Source organism: Triturus cristatus, chromosome 6 (genome assembly GCF_964204655.1).
Source record: "Triturus cristatus chromosome 6, aTriCri1.1, whole genome shotgun sequence".
Taxonomy (NCBI): domain Eukaryota; kingdom Metazoa; phylum Chordata; class Amphibia; order Caudata; family Salamandridae; genus Triturus; species Triturus cristatus.
Genome location: NC_140589.1, coordinates 761,202,710 through 761,226,527, shown reverse-complemented (window position 1 = coordinate 761,226,527; position 23,818 = coordinate 761,202,710). Strand labels below are relative to the sequence as shown.

The 23,818-nt window shown below is 42.4% G+C and overlaps 1 protein-coding gene across 1 annotated transcript in view; it reads right to left on the bottom strand.

The window, feature by feature from the left end:
- The window catches only part of CEP85L (centrosomal protein 85L), a 464,377-nt gene that overhangs the window by 360,424 nt on the left and 80,135 nt on the right, over positions 1–23,818 (bottom strand). Inside the window, exon 2 of the mRNA XM_085611285.1 lies at positions 20,194–20,355. Within this exon, the coding sequence (XP_085467411.1) occupies positions 20,194–20,355 (162 nt within the window). The remainder of the gene's footprint in view (positions 1–20,193; positions 20,356–23,818) is intronic.

The window sequence follows — 23,818 nt, the reverse complement described above, 5'->3', positions numbered from 1 at the left end:
CAAAAACATCATACATTACAAACATACAAAGAGGGACTTTTGGTCACCAGGTTTCATACCTAGGTCTATTGAATTGTCATTCGGTTTTTTTTCCACCCACCACAGCACAGAGAATGGGGCAATGGGTCAGTCAAATTCACCCACTGGCTCCTTGGAGTGGCCACACAAAGATTGCACCATTGTCCACATGTGCTTAAGAATAGTTCCTTTCTCTTCAGCAGCAAAGCTCTTTTAAAGTATGCCTTTTTAATTGTATTGTTGTATATTATTTCTAAATAACATTTATTTACTTTGCATGCACTTCAGATGCCCAGTTTCATTGTGATTTACTTTCAATCTCCTTATTAAGGCTTGGATACTACACAGGGCAAGCTGCCTACAGGCGAGAATACCTATTGTCATTGCTTGTTAAAGCGGTTGTCCTGCCGAGTTTAAGTGACAGTGTGGCACTGTAGATGCAAGTAATCCGAGTGCTTGATTGGGTGATATTTCTTCTAGCCGATGTCACAAAACAAACTGTAAAATGTGTCACACAACTGAATGGTTTTCAAATCACTTATAATTTTGAATGCATTTTATTAATCATGATTCAGTTAATTAAAACCTTTACATGATAAACAAAAGTGCAAGTAACAAAAAAGAGAACAGATAAAAAAACATGTATTAAAAAGCTCTTTACTATTGCCCGGCGTGCCTCAGATTAACCCTCTTCAAATTGCACAGAGAGGTAAAACTAGCAGGTTAAAAAGAGCATAAATGTCAGTTGGTAGGTGCTGCTAGGCCAGCCGATTATTCATTCAAATAGTGAACACCAGTGCCATTGGTCTAATTCAGCATTGTCAATAATAGTGCAATGATGCACATGGCTAAAGTAGCAGTGCTTGGAAAGTGCAACAGAACATGCGTGATGGCCACTGCTACAGCTCTTGGTCCATCATAAAGTGCGCTTGGGTGACATCAGAGGGGTTACTTCTTTACCCACAGAGAGACATTGGAATGACACACGAGGTTAACGTGGCAGTGCTTGGAAGCTGCAGCAAAGCATGCGTGATGATCACTGCTACAGCTCTTTATAAAGTGCGCTTGGGTGACATCAGAGGGGTTACTTCTTTACCCACAGTGATACATTGGAAGAGGTTAACGTGGCAGTGCTTGGAAGCTGCAGCAAAGCATGCGTGATGATCACTTCTATAACTCTTGAACCAATCAAAGAGTGTACTTGAGTGAAATCAGTGTTTGTTTGTCGGCAACGAGTCATTACTTTAAAATACTTTGTTCAAGTCAAACATCCATATCACTGATTTTTTTCCTGAATTGATTTTTTCATAACAGACATATAGTGGCCACACTTAGATGGTAACATCTTTTTTGGCATATGCTTACTACCAAAAAAATAACCGATGCACCATCATGGTATGTACGGCCAAACCACTGGTTTTGCCAATGCTTCATTTTAATTTAGGTGCAGCAGGATTTGAGACAATGATCACCAATTTGTATTTGTTGCACTGAGATATTGATCACTGATGTGTGCTGGCAATAATCGCCTCACAGAGTGTGGCCTATGTACAGAAATACCCTCCAATAGTGTGTGATGGCCACAACACATAAGAATGATGTTTACCAACTATACAAAGCTACTGTCCGAAAAATATTCTTAACAGAATAAGACATTGAATACTGTTCTCTGCAGGCCACAGAAGCAAGTCACTTCCTTTTGTTCCCCAAAGCCGAAGTAAGCTCTAATTTCTACTGATAACAGTAAGATAAGTATTGATGCTGCCCACATGATACAGGCTACCGATATGCTGTGATGTATACAAATCATGATGAAACAGGCCACAGTTACACTGCCCAACACTGAATCATCACCGAAATCGATAATGCCTGTCTAAATTGTCCAGTGAGCTAGATTTGCGTCAGTAGGATAATGTAATATAGGGTGCTGGCTAGGCATGGGCAAAAATGGTATTATGTTGGAGAAATCAGGAGTAATTTCTTGCTACTGTTGTGACACAAAATTAGCAAAAATTACATGATTACGCCCACTCACAATTCGCAGCAATTTTGGGCAAAAATGCCTACTGTAAGAGCACCGGAACACAGCACCCGGGCTGCTGGCTTCTGCTGTCCATGTTCTGTTGCATTTAATGCTATTTTCTTTGTGCAAAAGGTATTCTGGGATCCATGGACGCAAGGGTGCTTTTTGCACTAAGAATGGAGTGCTAAATGCTGGATTACGCTCCTCCCAGAAATATGCGTAATTTCGCTATAATTTCACATAATTATGCCCTTTACGCCTACCCTTAATGCTGTTGAGGCTCACATCAAGTTTTTGTATGCATCTTTCCCGTATACAACATACCGGCTACATAAACTGACATAAAGGGGTGTAGAAAAACATAAGTAAATACATTTAAAAAAAATAGAAATCATTTCGGAACTGCTCTGAGAGAAAATGTGTTCAATGAGGATCTTGAACAATTCTGCGCTCCATTCACGGATACAGAAGGAAATCAATAAAATAACAGGTTGGGTTGCTTACTGTGAAAGGCGGATATTAAAGAGACGGCACAGGTAAATCAGCATGGAAGCACCGTTGCCACGGGTGTCTCTACATGTGCTATAATAACTGCATGTCCCACCTTAACCAACAATGTGACCATATACACTGGCGTAACAAATGCCCCCGCGGTGCTGGGGGCGAGGGGCCCCACCGGCACTGGCAGGCGCCTGGTCTGAGAGTTTCGGACTGGGTCTGCTTGGACTTTGCAAGGGGGGGGGGGGGGGGGGGGGGCGTTATACAACTGACCATACAAGTGTAACCGGTGCTTTAAATGGGCCGGTACTCTTCGGTGACCAGGCACTTTTTTATTTTGAGAGGGAGAGTACCGGCACTTCTCAAGAGTGACGTAATAGTAATACTGGTAATTGGAGAGTACCAGCACTTCTCAGAAACAAGCAGATACTCTGGTACAGAGCACCTGCATTTCTAGTTTTCCATCTTAAGCACTGCGCGTAACTAACTGCCACCACCAAAACTTCAAGCCCCCGATGCCAACACGGACCGCCCCCCACACTCCTGTACCCCGAGCGTGGCTCTTATGGTACAAAAGGTGATGACTCGTGGCTAGCTGGCGGATACAAAGGACGCATGCCGCGCGTGCCGGGGGTGTAAATTTAGTGCCCTGAAAGAGCATCTGAAGCCGTGTACATGGGCCTAGGTCCACTCGGTGACATCCGAGGCCTCTGATTCACGGTGTTGTTAGCAACCATTTCTATCACCTCTCGCAGGCGCGAGGACGACCCCCCCAGCGCGAGACGTGTGCGCGCGAGAGCGCAGATGGGGTTCAGAACATGGGGGCGCGCTAAAATATGAGGCGACACAGACGAACCTGCACTCGGGGGACGGAAGTGCTGCTCAGCCGGGGAAAACATGAGCGGCTGTGACTGCTCAAACTCAAGTTGGACTGTCTCATGTCCGGCGTTGATGCCCAGCATTTCCATTTCTCCATCTGGCATTTCTGTGGTGCTAACTTCGGTCTCCATGGTGGCACAATCAAGATGGGGGTGTGGGAAGAAGCAGCACAATGGCTGGCAGGAGGAGCCTGGAAACTTTTTTTACGTGAGTTGCAGATCTACAGGCAAAAGCCCGGTTTTGAGGTACCAGCCATGTGGGCAGGCCGGAAAATTGTTCATGTTTGATGAAGGAGGTGTGTGATGGGAGAGGAGACTTTGCAGAATGGTTCATATTTTCAGAATGCTTTACTAACTGAAAATAAATTGGTTTTCATACAGAATACAAGTATACTCTCACCGGATCTTTCGAAGCAAAATACAACGAATAACACGTTAGACAAATTTGGGTAATAAAAGTCATGCAAACTAAAGTGTACGTCTTAGTTACAGAACAATATGTGTATAAACGAAATCGTCAAACTCGTATAAACCATACTGCAACTGTGAGGAAAGTGGGTCTGTGAGACCTCGTCTCACCAATTCGTCAGGCTACTGTATCTTCCAATAATGCTCTATGTAGAATGACAGAGAAAATAAGCCATCCATCCACCCTGAGGTACAGATCAAAATGGCTGCCGTGAAATGCAGCGAGCTAGATGTCCCAGCCAGCAAGTTGGTACATCTACCTTTGTCCCATGATTGACTATGATGGTGAATCTCGGGTACAGCTCAACCAAGCAGGGGGCATGGAAGCTGCCTTCATGGACCGCCTAGCCCTCCAAGTCCCCTAGATCCACCTGCAAGGCAGCATCTACCCATCATCGAGCTTCAAGGAAAACACTTACACTTGTAAGACTATAGGCGTGAGCCACATCACACCTTGCTCTAATACAGCCTAATAGTATTCTATGATAGTGGTCTTTATGTTGTGGTTAGTACTTAATTTGAACTAATGGTTGAAGGGGCCCACCGTTTCTTTTTTTCCCATCACGTTGATCCAGAACAAGAGAGAGAAAGCCAGAAAAGGGGGAAAGAATGGATGAGAAGAGTAAGGGAAAAACTGTGACAAAAGTAGAAAGCAGAGAATAAAAAGTATGCACAAGAGTGAGATAAAGGGGCAGGGAGTGGAATCAAGAGTAGACAGTGTAGGTGTTCGGCAGGACTGGCCACAGGCTACTGATAAAAAAGCCTAGGGTACCAGCTCTTATTATTTTACAAATTTAGGACTGGTTAAGATAACTGATAAAGCACATGTATGCAGCAGTTTCTTGGAGCTACAACAACATGGTTGTTGTGGGGTACCAAAGCATGGGGAAAGGATGCTACTGCCTGAAGAGTCACGCTTTTAAGGCCTTCCATACGTGCAGCTGATGCTGCTCACTATGTACGTGCAGCGACAGGTTACTTCATGTCTTCGCTGATGGAAGTAAGTGCAAGAGCTCTACCCGTCAACTCGTGCTGGTCTGAACGTGGGAACAGCCAGAGTGAATGACTGTCCTGATCTTAGGATACGTCTGGGGTTATTACATATACATATAAGTGTTCGGAAAAGAGGCAGTCTTGCCAAAGACTGCCTGGTGTGGAGGTGTCATGGCTTTAAAATGATTCCCTTGCCAAATCGGTAGCCAGGGGAATGCTTTCAGGTCAGAAGATATGATCTCTATTGAAAGCTCGGATATACATCAAGACCGACATTCTGGATCAGCTGCAATAGTATAGAAATCTGTCAACAGGCACCATGATAACTCAGTACTTGTATGTTTTCCAAGTTCACACTTTGTTATAACTGAACACCAGAAGAGTTTGTCTATCTAGTCTTGGAATACTAACCATTCACACTCTTAACCCCAGTGCACGCCCGCTTCCACCCACAGTTGCAAACTTCCAGGCAAAAGTTCTAACTATTGTAAAATTTTCCTATCTATATGGCAATTAGTGTAGTACTGCGGACACCCCAAAAGGAGATTCTCTTGGCTCTGAAGAAGACCTCATGCGGGAGGATAAGGCCAGCAAAACTGTCCACCCTAGAACAGAAATGCATTAAAAAACTAAAATTACCTCCCTCAATTCAAGCACAAGCGAATGCCACGTGGCGACTATATGGAAACAGAAGAATCTTATGGCCCCATTGGACATGTTAAAAAACAGGGTACCACAAAGAGGGATGAGAGATAAAACGTTAAGTTGACCCTAGGACTGTACTTGCAGAATTTTCTAGCCAAAAAGCAAGGGTGAACAAGGTAAACAACCACTGGTAATGCCAAAAGATTTGACCTGTATGATGTGCGTATTCAGCATACGTACACAGTTCAAACATCAAACCTATCTGCTTTCCAAATGCGTATTTGTTGGGCAGCAAACAGGAGCGAGCGTTAATAAAGGCATCTGAAAAATTGATGCTACAGAAAAAAATGAAATCATTTTTCCTGTACCATCCATTTTTCAGATGCTGTTATCAGCACTCACTCCCTTGTGCAAACAGGCCACTCCCTGCCTGATATCAGATGAAAAATAGTTCCACATGCATTCCAATGGATGCAGAAGGAGAAACGCAAACAGTGAAGCTAAAATACTCCTGTGGGCTGATCTAAGATGTGACTTTCAATGGCTGAAGGTCCAGAAACAGAAGAAGCCAAGGACTAAAAGAGGCGGACACAAAGCCTCTGAAAGTAAGCATGAAATGCTGTATATTTGCAGCAAACATCAATCCTAAAAATGTGGTACAACAAAATGAACAGCTTTAAAAGCTTCACTGTTCTACTCCAGAAGCCAGGACAGTTCAATCAGCCTCTCTGAAACATGGTTAATCTTTTCTAGGCTTAATAGCTCTCTAGCAGCCAAGTTCTCATTATACTGCAACATTTGCAAGGCTTAGGCTTTTTCAGGAAGCCCTACATGGACAGAGATGGAAAAATCAATCAAGGTGAGAATACACAAACATATTTATCTTCCAGGAAACATAAAAAAATGTCACAACAAGCCTGAAAAACCAAAGTCAGAAACAAGCTTTTGATAGTGCAGAGATTGGAGGAGTCAGAGATATCACCGAGTTAATTTAGATTGAGAGGTTTCTGAATACACCCCTTGAAGAAGGATACAGCCCCTTCCTGATACACTGAAAAGACTGGGATCCCATGAGGAGAGAGGGCACTCTATAGGTAGAGCCTCACCCTTGGCTGGATTTTGCTTCACCCAGTTTAAACTTATCTACCAATGCATCATATCCAGACCCACAGAAAGAGCACGACCAATGGATCCTCTCTACTCTGGGTGCTCAACAAAATCTGTGTATCACCTACATGCATCCACCATCCTTTGCCGCAAAACGACCTAAGTCCTCTAATTCAGTACATATTCCATTCACTGAAAGCAGCAGACATAGCAACATGAGAAGAGAGAAGCATGTGTATTTCACTAGTCAGGCCAGCTGCAATTTATGTCATATCACATCAATTCAAGGACAATACTCACAAATGTGTACATAAAAGGTGCACAAGAACCACATCCATGCCACACTTAGTATTACCAGCACAAGGGCCTGATCAACGCACACTAACGACATCCCCAAGCGATAAATTTACATGAAACAAATCTAAATGCAAATCACTTTTATAGACAGCAGTTATCAAAATTAGATAACATGGTTCCAGTCTCTGTGTGCCATAGCTAGATGACCCTGTGCTAAATCTACATATCTGAGTAATATTAAGTGCAACAATGACACAATGACAGCAACCACTCCAAAGTCTAATATATAATACATCAAATACTAAACGCTTTCCTTGGCATGCATGCTAACTCCTTACGGAGACAGTTTAGCCATCTTAATGAAATATACACCACTATATTTGGGCCTAACAATCTGAGTTAGATTGAAAATTAGTGCAGGTCACCCAGAAACAAAGAAGTTGTTCATTCTTAAGCTCATCAGAATTTGTGGTCTTTTTTTATAATGGTCTTGGCTTAAAGTGGTTTGTTCTGGAGTTCCCCATTGCTGTTTTCTTTTCTTTTTTAACTTTCTACGGGCTCACACGTGTCTCAGATGTACTGGGTTGCCACTTTGTATTTAATAAAAGTGAGCAGCCAATGGATACTTACAATTAGGGCTTTTGTTTATATGGTGTTTTTTTTTTTTTTTTTTAACGTTTCCATTTGTATTTATTTATATTTATTTTTTGGCCTTCTTATTAGTATTTATTTATATGTATTTTGTGTTTTGAAATAAATGGAGCTGTAAAATGGTATATTTCCATGTTTATGTAACTGTTGGACGTGCACTCATATGGATGCCTTCATGTTTTAGCTAAGCCCAGACTGAGAACTCCGCCCTGGCCGCGGACTGTGCGGAGATTTGCCTACTCCGCGTTTCTCGGAGAACGCAGAGAAGGCAAATCTCCTCACACTCCGCAGCGGAGCGGAGTTGGCCAACCCCCGCCCCCACCCCTCCTATTAACAAGTAATTCTGAATTAATTAAAAGTAAATGAAAAGCCACTTACCTGTACTGCGGCGTCCCCGGGCTACCGTCCTCCTCTTCCTTGCCGTCTGGGTAATCCTTGAGAAAACTGCACATTTCTAGCAAGAAATGCGCGCGTGCTTGCACAGTTCTCTCAAGGATTACCCAGACGGCGAGGAAGAGGAGGAGGGCAGCCCGGGGACGCCGCAGTACAGGTGAGCGGTTTTTAATTTACTTTTAATTAATGTAGAATTACTAGTTAATGGGGGGGAGGGGGGGGGGGGGTGGAGGCAGGTGGCGTAGCGGAGTCCCACGGATTTTGTTCACAACTCCGTGGACCTTCGCATAGCCCCGCTACGCCCAGGGTTAGTTTTAGCTAATTAAACAGACACGTATAACAAAAGACTACACTGGCAGGTACATACTAGTCTTATATTACAAATATAGGTTTACATATGCCTGTATTTGAAGACATGTCATCCTGTTTTTTTAACTTTCCATGCTGTTTATCTGCTTAGCTTTTGCCTGGAATTCATGAAATATAGCATGGAGAATCTCACCAGAAGCACCATTTTCAGTTTTTTCCTGCTTTTAAAAATAAATACGGACAGGAAACGCACTGTTTTCTGTCTGTATTTATCTGTAAAAGTCAGTACAAACGGAAAGCTGGAAGCCTTACTTACAATCACAGGTTTTTTTTTTTTAAGTGTCCTGAGATGTTCAGATCAAAGGGTGCTGCCATTATAATATAACAAACACCAAGGTGATGAAAGGAATGCTTGAATTAATCTCATCCATTGAGATAGCTCAAGGGCACATCCAGACCATCGTATTTCGCCTACCATGCCACTCTAGACAAAGACCTTCAACAGGAACAATCGAGCCCGAACTGCCAGGCCAGGTCCCCTTCAGCCCCAAAGCAGTTTAGACCTACTTAGGTAGTGTCAACAAAGCACAGCTTGAGCCTTGTGGCAGCACAGGACGCAAGCCTGGGCGCACCATCACACTTACAGTGTCTACTGCAACAAACAGCCACTCACAATCATCTGGGTCACTTTCCAGACCATCATCTCTTTTGCCTACTATAGACATTGACCTTCAGCATGCAAATCACTGCCGGGCCTGCTCCAAAAGGAACAGTCTAGCCTGAACTGCCAGGTCAGGTCCAGGCCAAATGCAAATAAAAGCAACCTCAGACCTGTTTCGATCTACTCAGGTGTCATCAGTGAGGTTTAGCTTAAGTCCTGAGGCCCAATGGGCACAGGCCCCATGTCTGGGAATATATAATGGAATAGGTCTGGGGTTGTGTGTCTTCCGGCTAAGAAGGCACTTGCCTTTCCATTTCTACGGAACTGTTCCTGTCTGAGGTGACATGGTGGGCAAAAAGAGATGGACTAGATTGTGGCCCAGAGTAATCATCAGTGGCTGAGGTTCCTTCAAGTAATCTCACTATTTTTCCTTTCCTAGATCCAATATAATAAAAGCCACAAGAATATATCGGCATGCACACCATAAGGGTGCAAACTTTCCACTTCCCTCTTGAGCTGGTACGTTTTTCTATATAATTAGACCAAAAGTTGAAAATGTGATATTTACTATTACTACTGTAAAACCTAAGTGGTTATGTCGGCAATCAGGAATATTTATGTGACTGAATGTGGAAAAACATTTAGTTAGCCTATATTGTCAATCAAGGAGCCTACAGTTTGCAACACGGTAATTCGCCGGCAACCATAAACAGATCCGAAAGATATTCCAATGCATATTACAATATCAATTAGATCCATGTTACCTTACAAGTATGTTGCATGCTAAGTATTAGGTCATTAGCGCCACCAGTATGAGGCCTTCTTTCTTGCAACAGAATATCCATAACTCAGCTTCTATGATGCAACATTTAATATTCTAAATGTAACCGACTTTGTGGTAGCTACTGGTTATTTAATGCATGTGTGTCTAATAACACCAAATGGCCGTGCATAGTGTGCTGAAAAACTCCATTGGCAATAAAAAAATAATCTTGTTTCATGGCAGGGACCTAATTCCATGCAAAGTGCCAATTATTGTGATATCTCTCCGGTGCAAGTAACACTCATTACTGATTACATACTAGTTATAGTGGCAGGTCCAAACATTTAATGGACTCCTTGTTGTATTTTTAAGTAAGTACAAAGTTCAGATCAATTTCATTTAAGCTTGGCCATATATTCATCAAGTGTCTCTGTGATGCCATATCACGGTGCCAGCATACCTTTGGCATGAAATGCACAGTGATCGGGATGCAGCTTCAATGCTTTCCAACATCCACCACGGTCCTGGCCAAATGAACCATTGACGAATGGGATGGAGTGAAGCAAGACCACATAGCCGTGATACTCCAGAGAGAATAGTTTCACATTAAAATGAAGTATGCTGTTTTTATGAGCATGTTAGTAGGACAACGAAAAGAGGTCAATCTATCTCCGAAAAAATAACGTAGGACACCAAGACCATTCTTCTGCTCAATTCTGGTAAACACGAACAGTTTCATGATGATGAATACCAGCTGGCTAGCAAAGTAAGTTGTCGATTTTGTGCCCATCCCTTGCATGATCAACTTAAGACAATAGGGAACTAAAGTATTAGGTCAAGAAAAAAATGATATGTATATACATGTTCTCAGTAATAGGTTTTACTAACAAGGCAGGTTTCCCTGTAGTTTTCTCCAGAGATTTTTGTATCCTCGATGGCAGGTATAAGATTGGGTAGCCAGCAATCTATTAGTCAAGAAGACTTATTTGTTATCATCACCGAGTACCATGTTAGCCTTGATTAAATGCTTACAAATTCCATCTGCCAGCAGCGGCTATGGCCTTCAAAACACTAACCGCTTCCATGCCTTATCTACCAATCATATATGCAAAGATGACAGACTCCCTTGTCAGAGATCTGATCCATCCTTCTGTCCATCTTTGTTTCCTTAGCTTGCAGTCGATACCCTTGAACGCTAGAACTTTTCTTATTAATTTTAACAAGCTGTACTCCACCCCCAAGCTCTTCACTTTATTCACAAATTGTCTATGTTCAACTGTATCTACAGGTTTCCTGATATCAAAGCACTTTACGCCCATCCTGCCATCATCCCGTCAAAAAACTCAATTGTGTGCACTGCCTTTTCTATCGTGTCCTTATGCTGCTACTGATCCTGAACCCACGCCACTGTACATGTTGGGCTAGTCTTTTCTTTCTACATGGGTCCATTAAGATCAGCACCCCTGACTGCCAGCCTCTACTGCTCCCAGGTTTCCAAAGACAACTCCATCCACATGTCTCTCTAACCTTCCCTCTATGTAATATGATCAGGGCCACTGGAATTGGGTATTTTTGTGACCTATGAGTTTTCTTGCATAACTAGGAACTTGCTGCATTTCTACAAAATCCATCATCTGTGGCGGCATAATTGGCCGATTTTAACAAAAAAAGATTCTAGCTCAAACATATCAAAATCTTCCAAAAACACTGACATGTGTTGCCACGCAGTGAAAGGCCCTTTGCAAACGTTGACCGGTTACCTTTTTGTTGCTTATTTCTGCCTTTTTGTGTTAAACTGGTACTAATGGGGTGAAACGTTTGCGGAGGCCATATAAGTGTGTAAAAATAATGAAGCAATACTATTTCAAAAAGTGTTGCATTATGCCATATAATTTGCCTTTTGTTGCTGCATGATTTAGTCAACCTTGCTCTATAAATTGGTTCTCCTCTGCCACATAATTCCAGTGGCCCTGAATATGACTGAACAGGGCAACCATCTTATTGTTTGTGCTTTGAAGTATAAAAATAATTTAACACATTTCCTTCCTTCCATATACCGAGCCCTAGGTACAGAGACTATAATCTGCAAATAAACAGTTCTTGTAGTCTGCATGCTCTCGCAGTAAAACACTCTTAACACCGGTGCAACAATGTGTTTTACAAAGTCAACCCAGAAAAGAGCTACGTCAACAGATACTCTCAAATGCACTTATGACTAACTATATGTTTGATGGAAGCAGAAAAACCCATAGATCAGAGACCTACCCTTTTGAAGAGCACTTTTATTTAAGCGCATTAGCAACCATTTAAAAAAAAAAAATGTTTTGAAACGTAAGCTAAGGAGGTCGGAGCTGGAGGCAAGGAGGAACTGCGGAATACTGCACGGGTGAAGAGTACCTTTGAATAGGTACCTTAGAATAGGGGGTTTGTTTGCTTCTGCCGTGAAAGTCGCGATTCCGTTTAACACAGGGTGGCAGCACAAAAGGTCGCAAACACAACATGGTACAGTGGGTATGTTCGGAGGTACAGTCACTGTCCTTGTAAGAATGCTTATTAAAATGACTTCCGTCCAGGTACCTGGAAATTTAGGGAGAGCACAGTAATTGAAAAGCTGGCCACCATTGGCGTCCAGGTTCAATCTCTAGAAGGTACCCTTTTAAGTTCTGTCTATTGGTTTCTGCCTGCAGGTGTGATGTTCTCGCTGCATAGGAACCCCAGGAAGGACCTTCACACCAAACACTGTGGAAGGACTCATTTATGAATATACTTCTAGAGGAAGGGTTTGCCACAGTTAGTTAGCATACCATCAGTTCTTGTATCATAAGACCAGAATGAGCAGGATTGAGAAAGGCAGGCCAAAGGGACAGCAGAGGTTAGACTGGGCGGAAAAGTGGACTGTGGATCCCAGGACTGGTCACAGGGTCCGATATAGCAAGCCTTTGTGCATTTGCACATGGCTCGATTATTAGAATTTGCCAATTTGAGACTGCAATACAGGCATTTTTGTATGTACGAAACCCAAATTACAATTAGGTAGCACAATACCAGATCACAATTTGGAGTTGTGACTACATACCAATTCTGTATTTGAAAGGGGCGTGTTTAGAGTGTCCTTTCCAAATACTGAATCGCAGTGGATGTATCAATGTTTTGTGACCAAAATCCGGTTGCAAAACAATAATATTTTTACCAACTACTGAAAGGTAAGGCAACAACAAACCGGAAGGTATCTCCCAAGGAACCCATTCTCCTTTATGAATGAGTAGGCAGTGGTGCCAACGGCCACTGCCTATTTTTAAACAATGTTAGTTACACATTTCAAAAACATTTATAAAACACATCCTGTTTTCCTTTGAGGAAAACGAGCTGCATTTTTTAATAAAAATAATCGCTTTTTTGAAAAGCTATCACAGACATGGGGGTCTGCTGACCTCAGCAGGCCAACATCCATCTGTGATGGCAGCAACTCACAGTGGGTCGCAATTTGTGACCTACCTCAATATTATTGATAAGGTAGATCGAACTGCAACCTGCTATGAATCAGGTTTTTGCAAAGGTACCTTTTAGTGCATAGGTCGGTTTGCAAAATAGGAATGGATTTGGAAAAGGTCCGTGCACAATTGGATCGACTTTTACAGACTTCATTCTTTGCACATCTGACCCAAAGATAGTTATAGAGTGCACAATGAAGAAGTGAAATCAGCATTCCCGTGATAGACAATCACAATAAAATCCATCAACTCAGAACCAGCCACTTTTGGCATTTTACCTCACATACAGCAGCATGTCAACTCCATATTTTCACTATCTTTTTTCAACACTTTCTTCTCTGTCGAGTTTATTTCCACTATGATTTTCTCTATAAGATCAGAGAGGAGTTGTGGGCTGTATGTAAAGTCTGATGCAAAAATGAGGGGCTTAGCATACATTTAAAGACAAATGAGAAACAGGAAAAAAGAAAGTTCAGAACAGAGAAATGGAAGAATGTTGCTCACAATCTCGGATACAAATACGAGCATCAAACTGAGACTTAAACGTGTGTCCAGTTTGGTGCTGTCAAGTGATTCTTCTGAGCAATATATTAATGTTATGCTAGCACCAAAAAGCATGCTCAAACCACTAAATGTTGCTAAACTGACAATACTCGATGTCTAGTAAAAAAAAAAAACATGAAGTCTGCTTTGCTGTAAATATTCACTTATCTTACTCGTACTGCAAGCTCTCAGAAGATGTAAGCAGAGGAGCTAATGGAATAGCACACCTTAATTCCCCACGCCCTCAGCTCATACAGGAAGACAACGACAGGAGACGGTTTCATGCAAAGGATGAGGTGAAGCTTGCTTCCAGGTTAGTAACAGACAAGCTGTTGTACAGGCACTGCTGATGATGTACTCCTCCTCTCCTCTCACCCCCATGACCAGTGAAGGTCACATCCCACAGGTCGGACTGAGCCACACCTAATCACTAACATATCTGCAGCAACAATGGACCAATTCATATGGACCCAGTTATTGTTACTCCACATGCCTTGAAAAAGCTCTGAGGCATATTGCAAGCCTCAGCGACAAACATGTCCCTATGGCTCCAACTTTGGTAATAAATGAAGATTTTTCCAAATGTCATTTGTAAGCCTACGCTTTCCAACAACCAAAAGATAATGGACTTAGAAGAGTGCGAGGTTTCCATAAATGTATTTCATTTTCAGATGACAACTGGTGGAGTGGTTATCTCTAGGGGAAAATGCAGCACCAAACTACCCACACACTTCGGATTCCTGATATAAAATTAGATCCAGAGGTTTACTTTCTTAATACCTGGGAAGAGGTGGACACCTGAACTCGTGAAATAAAATAATATATTTTTTAATGCACTTCTTAACGTCACAGCTTAAAAAACAGCATGCAACAGTGGTACAGCATGGAGGAAGGAGACTAAAATGATCGGTTGGGAGGCCAGACTCACCAAACAAATGCCACTCAGGGAGGGAGAATTTTTGAGAGAGGTGAGGCATCTGAAGGGTTTCCATAGGTGGAGTAGCATAGGCGTTGATCTCCTGGGGGACATTTGGAAAAAGGGGAAAATTATTACATTTGACTGTCTTCAGACAGAGTTCCACATGGGTACGACCGAACACTTCAGATACCTACAGCTGAGAGACGCACTTCACTGCCACCTGAAAGATGGGGACTCCATACCGAGTACACACCACTTGAAGACAGACTCCTACTTGATCCCATGATAGATAGGGCGATATCCCTTACCTACAAAAAGCTAATAAATAATACACCCGACTGTCTGGGACCCTTATGGGCGGCCTGGGAATCGGATGTGGGTCTTCTTGAGGACGATGACTGGGGAGATGTTCTGCAGTGCCCCAGAGCGATAGCTGTACGAGCGAGATTTAGGTTGATTCAACTCCGCATCTTACACAGGTCATACGCCTCGAGGACTGTACAGTACCATATGGGCCTTTGAACGTGGGCGCAGTGTATTAGGGGTTGTGGCGAGACAGGAACTTTCTTCCACATATTGTGGGCCTGCCCCAAGATTCAGACATTTTGGGCTGGATTGGCCAGAGTAATGACAATGGTAGTGGGGGAGCAGGTCCCAGTAGAGGCGAGATGGCATATCCTCGGGGTGACAGGGGAAATAGTATGGCCCAAATGGGCCACGACATGGCCTGCCCTGGCAGAAGTGGTGGCAAAGCGCAACATCGCCCGTGCATGGGGCGCCAGGGCAGTCCCAACGGGGGAATTCTGGGAAAATGATCTGGAGTGGTGCCAACGGGCTGAGTAGGCAGTATATCAGAGTAGGGGATGCCCACGTAAATGGGAGAAGATATGGGGGGCCTGGGTGGGTTACAGAACCGGACAGCTCCCGGTCTAACAAAGGGCCTCTGGCATGTTAGAGATCAATGTTGAATGATTTTACCACAGGTCGGATTGGTTGGGTGGGCAATCCACTGGGAGGGTTGAATTGTGATAATATTGTGTATCCGTAAACGCCAAACTCACTATGTATACTGTAACGTTTTCTGAAGCATTTGTGTTTTTCTGGTTAATAAAAAGAATTAACAAAAAAAAACAGCGAGCGCTGCACCGATCTGCAGTCTGCCACAAGAGATTTCTGTGATACCGCTAATTAAACCATTACAACTGTGATCACGTTCTTGGAAAATGCCAACGGACCATACTTTTAAAACGTGTGATTGCAATCTGTATATCGTTCGTACAAACTTTATTTCGGCTCGAGGCCATAAAAGCAGAAAAATAAGCAATAATAAAACATTAATAATCATATTGCAATAAATGCATGTTCTAAAAGCAAATGCGCCTAAAAGCAACATTAAAACTGTTGTGTAAGCAGAGGTAAAGAGTTCCGAATAAAATACAACATTAAGAATGCACTTTTTGATGGGTATACACACATTAATAACTAATATCATACTTTACAAATTCTAATCAAAACTAAACTGGAATTCAATACAGAGAGCAGAGAGATAGCTTAAAGCCACGGAGAGTTGACACCGTGAGGTTATGGTTAAAATGATTTTGCATAATCTCCAGTTGAGTATGTCTGCACACTCAGTAACCAGTCACAAATGCTTATGCGACCGACTAAGCCCACAATCACTGCCGAGACAATTGGAAAGATGTTGTGCGAAAGAGGCAAGGTGGACAGAACTCTTTTGAGTTGTTTGTGTCTGGCTATGAATGTTAAATAAAATAAAAAATACCCATCACATATAATTTTAATAGACTACTACGAGTGTTTCCTAGTAGGCTGGTGCACTTAGGCCAGGTATAGAAACATTTTCTAGTTTTCAAGCACATTGCAGGAAAATATGATTCTTTTTGGCACAAAGAAAAGGTAATAATGGCTTGGAATTATTGTAAATTGAACAAAGAGTTTAGACAGTCAAGCATGACAAAAAAGGACATAGCCTAGAAAAACAAACAGTTGTAAAGTCAATTCTTGTCCCACCAGCCCTAGCACTGAAATGTACTTTTTTATGGATGTGCACAAGTGATGAAACAAAATGCCATCAGTCACAGTGCATGACAGCCAATGTTGAAGTGGGCAGACCCACACTACAGCATGCTGTGGTGGGCGGGAGCAGAATTTGAATGGCAGCTGAACAAACTATCAAATAAAGAGGGCTGGCCCAAACTCCCTCTAGTCTCTCTACGCAAGCATATATGTATGTATTTTATTTCTAATTTATTTTGAGTACATGAGACTGCTGAAACATCCAAAGCGGTCTATATGCCACACCGAAAAATAAGGTCCAGTGTTTATAGGAGTTTGAAGTGAACTCGGATCACTATAACAATGTAGCACTTGCAAAAATAATCATTCAAAACCAGCCAATACTTTAGTACAGACTTCAGGATAGACTGAAACAAAGTAAGGCAGTGGACAGTTGAATAGAATTTGAGAGCCATGGAAAGAAGTGTTAAAGAGAAGTGGCCACCATACACATGTCCCCAGACACCTCTGATAGCTGCTAGCATGAGGACACCTCAAGTTCAAAAGGTACTCCATTTATTCCTCACTTTGAGTTTGACTTCCCCACTTTACTGTAAGTAATAAAACATTCCCAACACATTTTTCTCCACAATGTTACAATCCCTAACTAAGCCATGTAAACTTCTCTTTTAAAGGCAAGAATAACTTTAGATTTTTTTTTTATATCCTGCCAAAACTACGTTACTGTTTTACATCGGGGTCTCTCCTGGGCTGCGGTATTTGGCACCTTAAGTGTCTCGGGACCAGGCTGCAAGTTCTTCTGCTTCTCACAAAACAGTAGGAACACTAATGTAATCAGAATTCAAAAAGCAGAAGACAGACAAAGTTGTTTGACAACAGTTAAAAGCGAAGACAGAGATCGACGCCAAGTACAGTCTATCACGGTTCGAGAATCAAGTCCTTGAGTGCTGCCTTTGACACCGCGAGTCATCAGGTGCTCCTCCAACGTCTGTCAGAGGTAGGTGTCTCAGGGACGGCCCTGAAATGGTTGGAATCTTTTCTTTCTGACCGTTTCTACCAAGTCTGGGAAGGGTCAGAGCAATCTGCCCTAATCCCTCTTCAATGTGGAGTCCCGCAGGGCTCATCACTGAGCCCTACCTTATTTAATATATATATGACTCCACTTGAAAGAGTGGTCGCCCCCTCGGGGGTGAAGATCATCAGCTATGCTGATGATACTCAGCTGGTGGTGGGCCTCACTCAGCTGGCGGAACATCCTGAGGTGTTACACGACTGCCTTGCCAATGTTCTTCGTTGGATGTCTATCTCCGCTCTCAAGCTTAATGGAGGTAAAACCGAGCTGATGCCCCTGGGCAACTCCAGCCCCTCCATTATTGCTAGCTGCTGGCCCCGGTCTCTTGGCGACCCACCATCCCCCAAGAAGGAGATCAAGTCCTTGGGAGTATGGTTGGAAGAAGACCTGTCCTTCAGGACTCATGCCAGGAAGACTGCAGGGGTTTGCTTTGGCTTACTGAGATCAGCCCGAAAGGTGCTACCTCTGCTTCCTGATTCAGCAAGGAAGCTACTGATACGTGGCCTGATTCTATCGAGGCTCGATTATGGGAATGCGTTGTTTCTCGGTGCTCCTGAAGCGACCTTCAAAATTCTCCAACAGGTGCAAAACGCAGCTGCGAGAGTCCTTATGGATGTTTCCAGGAGGCAGTCTGCTGCCCCGGCCCTCAAAGCGCTTCACTGGCTCCCCGTGAAAGAGCGGGTGAGATTTAAAGCGCTATGTACAGCCCACAAAATTCTACATGGCAGAGGCCCCCCCCATCCTTGCTAATATGGCCCGTCCTTACAAACCCCCACGTCTGCTACGCTCGGACCAAAAACACCTTTTGCAGTCAGCGAGAGTAAGAAGAGCTCGTTCTGGGGGCAGGCGCTTCTCTGTGCAAGTGGCCTCCCTCTGGAACTCTCTCTCCCCCTCAAGATTCGCTCAGAGCCTAAGATCCTATCTTTTAGGAAACTTCTTAAGACTCATTTGTTTCCTTAGCAGTGATTAGCTGTGTCTTTCCTTCTGATCTTTTGCGCCGGGATGCCCCCGGGTAAGCTGAGCGCATTACAAATTTCATATTATTATTATTATTATTATTATTAAGTAAAACGGGCGGGCTAGATGTGCTTTAGGTCCATGAAAACGTATGTTATGGTGTACAATGAATATATGTTTGCGCCACACTTTTTTAAGTTTAAAAGAAATGTATTAAGAAGATTGCAATAAGGATACAATTACATAAAAGATCTAAACATAGAAACGTAGAACAATATATTTTAGAAGAAAATATATTATGTTAGAAGGAAACAGGTTGCATATAAGAAGTTTTTTATAGCATAGTATGTGTTTATCACACTTAATTCACTACCACAGTAAGTTCTTGCTTTTAGTAGACGCCTCATCTACCTGTGAAATGTGCAGCAGCTGCCAAAACGGGTGCAAGGCTCTGGATTGGACCCCCCATTTGCAAACATTTACACCACGACAAATCACTCAAGCAAGTACCACTCAAGCAACTCAGGTAATGCCTATTGATGTAGAGCAGTGCCAAGGGGCAAGCAGTGCAGGCCCGGCTGAAAACTGCAGCTGCTCCCCAAATCTGCTTCTGTACATGGTATATATGGAGTATTCAAGCAAAGGGGCCGAATACAAATGAGGGACAAGCAGGTGAAAGCTAGAGTAGTGAACAGTAAGGAAGCTCTCCCAACAATGTGAGAACTTTTCAAATGTTAAATTATTGTTCATCTGTAACCGCAGAGACGAGGTAGCCATCATACTAGCTGGCACTACAGTAAACCTTGTCTTCAGGTGTCATTAGGTCTGGGTTTTCACAGCACAGTTGTCAATCACACCTTTTGCTAACATTACAGATAGCGTGGGCCTTTGGCATCTCCTTTCAACCATTGCCTTTTCTCAATCAGCCTCTTTCAGTCATTGGCAGGAGACTCTGTCAATCACGTCTTGGCTCAGGACACTGGAGTATTATTTATCTTTCACCTAATCCTATTGGCTGTGGCCTTCCGCCTCTGCTTCAGCGCTTGCAATGAACTAAATGAGGGAACACTTTACATCTATAGCACTCCCTGTCCAAGTCTGCTGGCTCCCTCTAGAGTGCCTTGCTCTAATATGCTAACCCACATGCTGTGTTAGCAAATTAGAGTGTGACACTCGAGAAGAATCATAGTAAACCAGAACTATTGGCTTTGTCGACGCTTGTTTTTGCGGTGTACGGGTCTATTGGGTTTTTTAGGTAAACAAATACCCTCTACTCTATGAAGTCTGGAGGAAGTTTTAGGTCATGCTGCATTCTTCATGAACAGCCAACAAGGGTCAGTGCTTCCTCATAGGGGAGTGATTTGGGGCAGAGGAGTAAAGGCATTTCACATCAAGATTACTCATGAGATCAGCAGGCAATACTCAAATATCAACCTCATACACCCAGCCCAGGATGCAAACACAGCTTACCTTCCAGGCTGTCAGAGCAAGAAGTCCCTATGCCGGTATCCCCGCTATCCGAGTTGACACTGTGACGTCGGATATGGTTCCTTCGACTTCTCGATGGGAGTGTTGTCGCGTTCCACAGCGGGTCAGCGCCAGGCAGCCATACCGCCGAATGAAAATCTGGGTCTGCAAAAAACAAAAAGACCGTTCAGTCACCATCAGGGCTCAAAGCACTATACTACCATTAAACTGTGCAAATCCCATAAATATTACAATATACTGCTTCTACCCATTTAATGAGAGGACCACCGAGGGGAAAAACAAGCAGTTATCCAATACAATTATGGATCAAATGAATTATAGGCCACATCTGTGAAGAAAGTAGTACAATTTTACAGACGACTGCTTTCAAAATCAAGTCACCAAGTAAAAAAGCCCAGTCTAAGAAGTTACGCAGAATGGTTCCAATCACCATTTAGGTGTCTAGTGTAAGACGCAGGCCTGTAATGGGAACAAACAATTTCCAGTCTTCCTTTCATCTAAGCGAGGCATTACTTGCAGCACCAAATTCCCTCTTTTTGCACAATAATTGTAATTGAACCATGAAATGTAAGAGAGGAGGTAGCTGTGATGCGGTCTGCATGAAATCTGAGCTCTCAAGTAGTTCCACATTAAGTGACAGTTACAAGGCCAGGCCTCCATAATCACTACCCATTATGATGTTTGTAGTCCTGCACTTCTAACGGGGAAAGAAGAACCAGAATGCATAGGAAACATCAGGAAGGAGTGAAGCAACACCGAAACGTGGCCGCTTTAGATCTCTGTGGATGACAGCATATTTCCCTTCGCCTTCTAGGTCTGGTGGTGAACACATGGCCACCAGCATACAAAAAGCATCAGAAATCACCTGCTACCTCTCCTGATCAGATAGGAGTTTCGAATAAATATACAGTTCCATACACACACCCTTCCAAGCAAGGGGAATGGGTGGTGGGTGTATGTGGGGTCGAGTGTGTGTAATATGCATACATTTTACACTTCAGAGACACTCCATCTGCAGTCAATCACACATAAAAATTGTGGAAGCCAAACACAGTATGCAGAATACGGCTCCTTGCATACACCTCACAACGTAACCCTCACTATGCAGAGGCTCAGTACATGCTGGCACTTGGACCACAACAACCCAAGTCTAAAGCAAAGTGCCGCTTAAGAAACATAATAAGTGCAACTTGAGAAACTTAAAAATAGGTAAAACTTAAGAAACTTAAAAATAAGTATGCCCGAGGAAACCACGTTTTGAGACTATTATCCTAGAGGGCAATTAATGTCTTGACTCACTTAATGTTTTGCGGAACAAAGATGAATAGAAAATACAGATATATTTGTAACTTCTAACTTAGGAAATTTAAATAAATGCCAAGTTCTTCTATTGAGTTGCCAGTTTTTAGCATCTAGGCTAGGGTGAGGTGGCAACACTTGAAAGTTACTTGCCTCAAATGGATCTGTGCTTAAAACTTACTTTAGAGCTTCAAAATGACTTCTTTCAAATGGACCTTCCTTCTAAAACTCACTTCTATTCAAAATGAGTCAGTCCTTCATCAGAGTTCAGAAAGGAAAGGGGCACAACAGAAAGGCGAGGCATTCTCCTTCTTCACAGTCTGTTATTTAGTCTTAAATGATTAATATATTAGCCATGGAAGCATGGAAAATAAAAGGGATTTCAGTTGGGAGCCCTCAACACACATTCTTACTAAGTCTTTTTTTAATATATATTTTTCGCAACAGTGTTAATTTTGAAAATGTTAACGACTAACAGCTTGTTTATATTTGCACTATAAATCGAGCATGACGACATTTATTGTCTGAAATAAAGCATAAAACGTCATGATTTGGTAAACTATGAATTACAGATAGCATTTGAGTAACAATAAACAAGTAACCTGTCGTTTTGAGACTATTTTTATTTTTGGGTGGGGGAGAAGGGGACCTTTTGAAACATGAAACAATAACTTCCATCTCTGCCAATACGTTTGTCAATCTGCTGTATATTTGCCAGTCCACATTTTCATACAAATTTCCGTTTGGTGGTATTAGCCAATCACATTAACATTCCCTTAGTAAACATCAGTTGAAGAGATATTATGCTCCAACACCGAAAACATACATTGAAATGCCCTAGTTATAGTTAGCTGCATCTAATGCCCCTAGTAGCCCAAATGTTCTCGATTTCCCTTCTCCAAGACTGCAACAAGTGTTTTTGCATCCCAAGTATAAAATGCTATTTTACATTTGCGCATTGGTTCAGGGACTAATTCACAAACCCCTTTCTAAGATAATATCTGACATTCTGCAATTAAGGGGGCATGTTTTATAGCCCACTAGGATGTGCCCTGGTTTCCAGTGTGGTTGGGGTGTGTTCACTTTGCCTCCACATGGTCCAAGAAATTTCTTTTTCATTCTAAGGCTCATGCAACCGTAGAAAAGGTTCACGGATGCAGCAGTAGCGGACAATGTAAAAATGTCTCAACCAATCAGACTCCAATTTAGATTCAACTTATGTTTGGGAAACCCTTCACAAACCCAATATTCTAAAATAAATTAATATTTTGTTAACGTTGCATAAACTGCGGGATGGGTTTACTCAAAATCAAGGCAGTTCTAGAATACTAAGCCAAGTACCACTGTCTCTTCCAAGTTTGGTACAAATTCATGCAGTATTTGTCGTTTGAGCGAAAATTCTAATGGGATTCTGAATGCAAAACTGTTTTTGTGACACTCCAACAAATCTTATACCCCTAACTACCGTAAAGGAAACTCCATGTGATCAAACTTAAGTGCATCTACATGTTTTTGGGACATTCTCATTCATATTCATTAAACGGAGTCCTAGTTCCTACCAAATAATACAATGTTTTTCACCTGTGCCACTAAACAGTCTTGAAATTGTAAGCTCAGTATTGCATACAGCTATAGAGCAGGTTTCCATGGCACAACTGAACTGGCAAGCATGTCTTAATAGCCTGTAAGTGACATGCGTGTATGTTAGTGGCAAGACAAGACTGCAGAAGAGTGATAACAAATCTAAGACCATTTTGCTGAGATAATTTATCCTGTGAGCATGACTAGGTCATTGTACACATGAGGAAAGGGGTACTTAGACCTTTACGCTATCCACCAACGCTGGTAACACTAAGAGATTCAGGGAAGCACTACACTATACCATGCTTTTAAGATTGGCTATGTTCTCTATGGCAGTGGTTTTCTATCTTTTGACTTCTGTGAGCCCCCACTTAATCATTACTGGAATCTGGGGACTCCCACTAAATCATTATTGGAATCCAGAGACCCACTTTGAGTCATTACTGGAAGCCAAGGACCAAAGCCTAAGCAATTTTGATGGTTTTAACCGCAAAACAATACACAAACAAGAATTTATCAAATACACAAAAGCTGAAATATTTTATTTAATTTCCAAACAAATATAAAAAAATATATAAATGTAATATTTTAGTGGGACGGTTGGGTTTTTTATAAATTCAATTGAGGGCTCCAATTGTCCTCAATTTTGTTTGAGAGACATGTACTGCTCCCACAAATCAATCGGAGGACTGGGGATCCCAGCTTTTTTTCAATTTTACATATATAT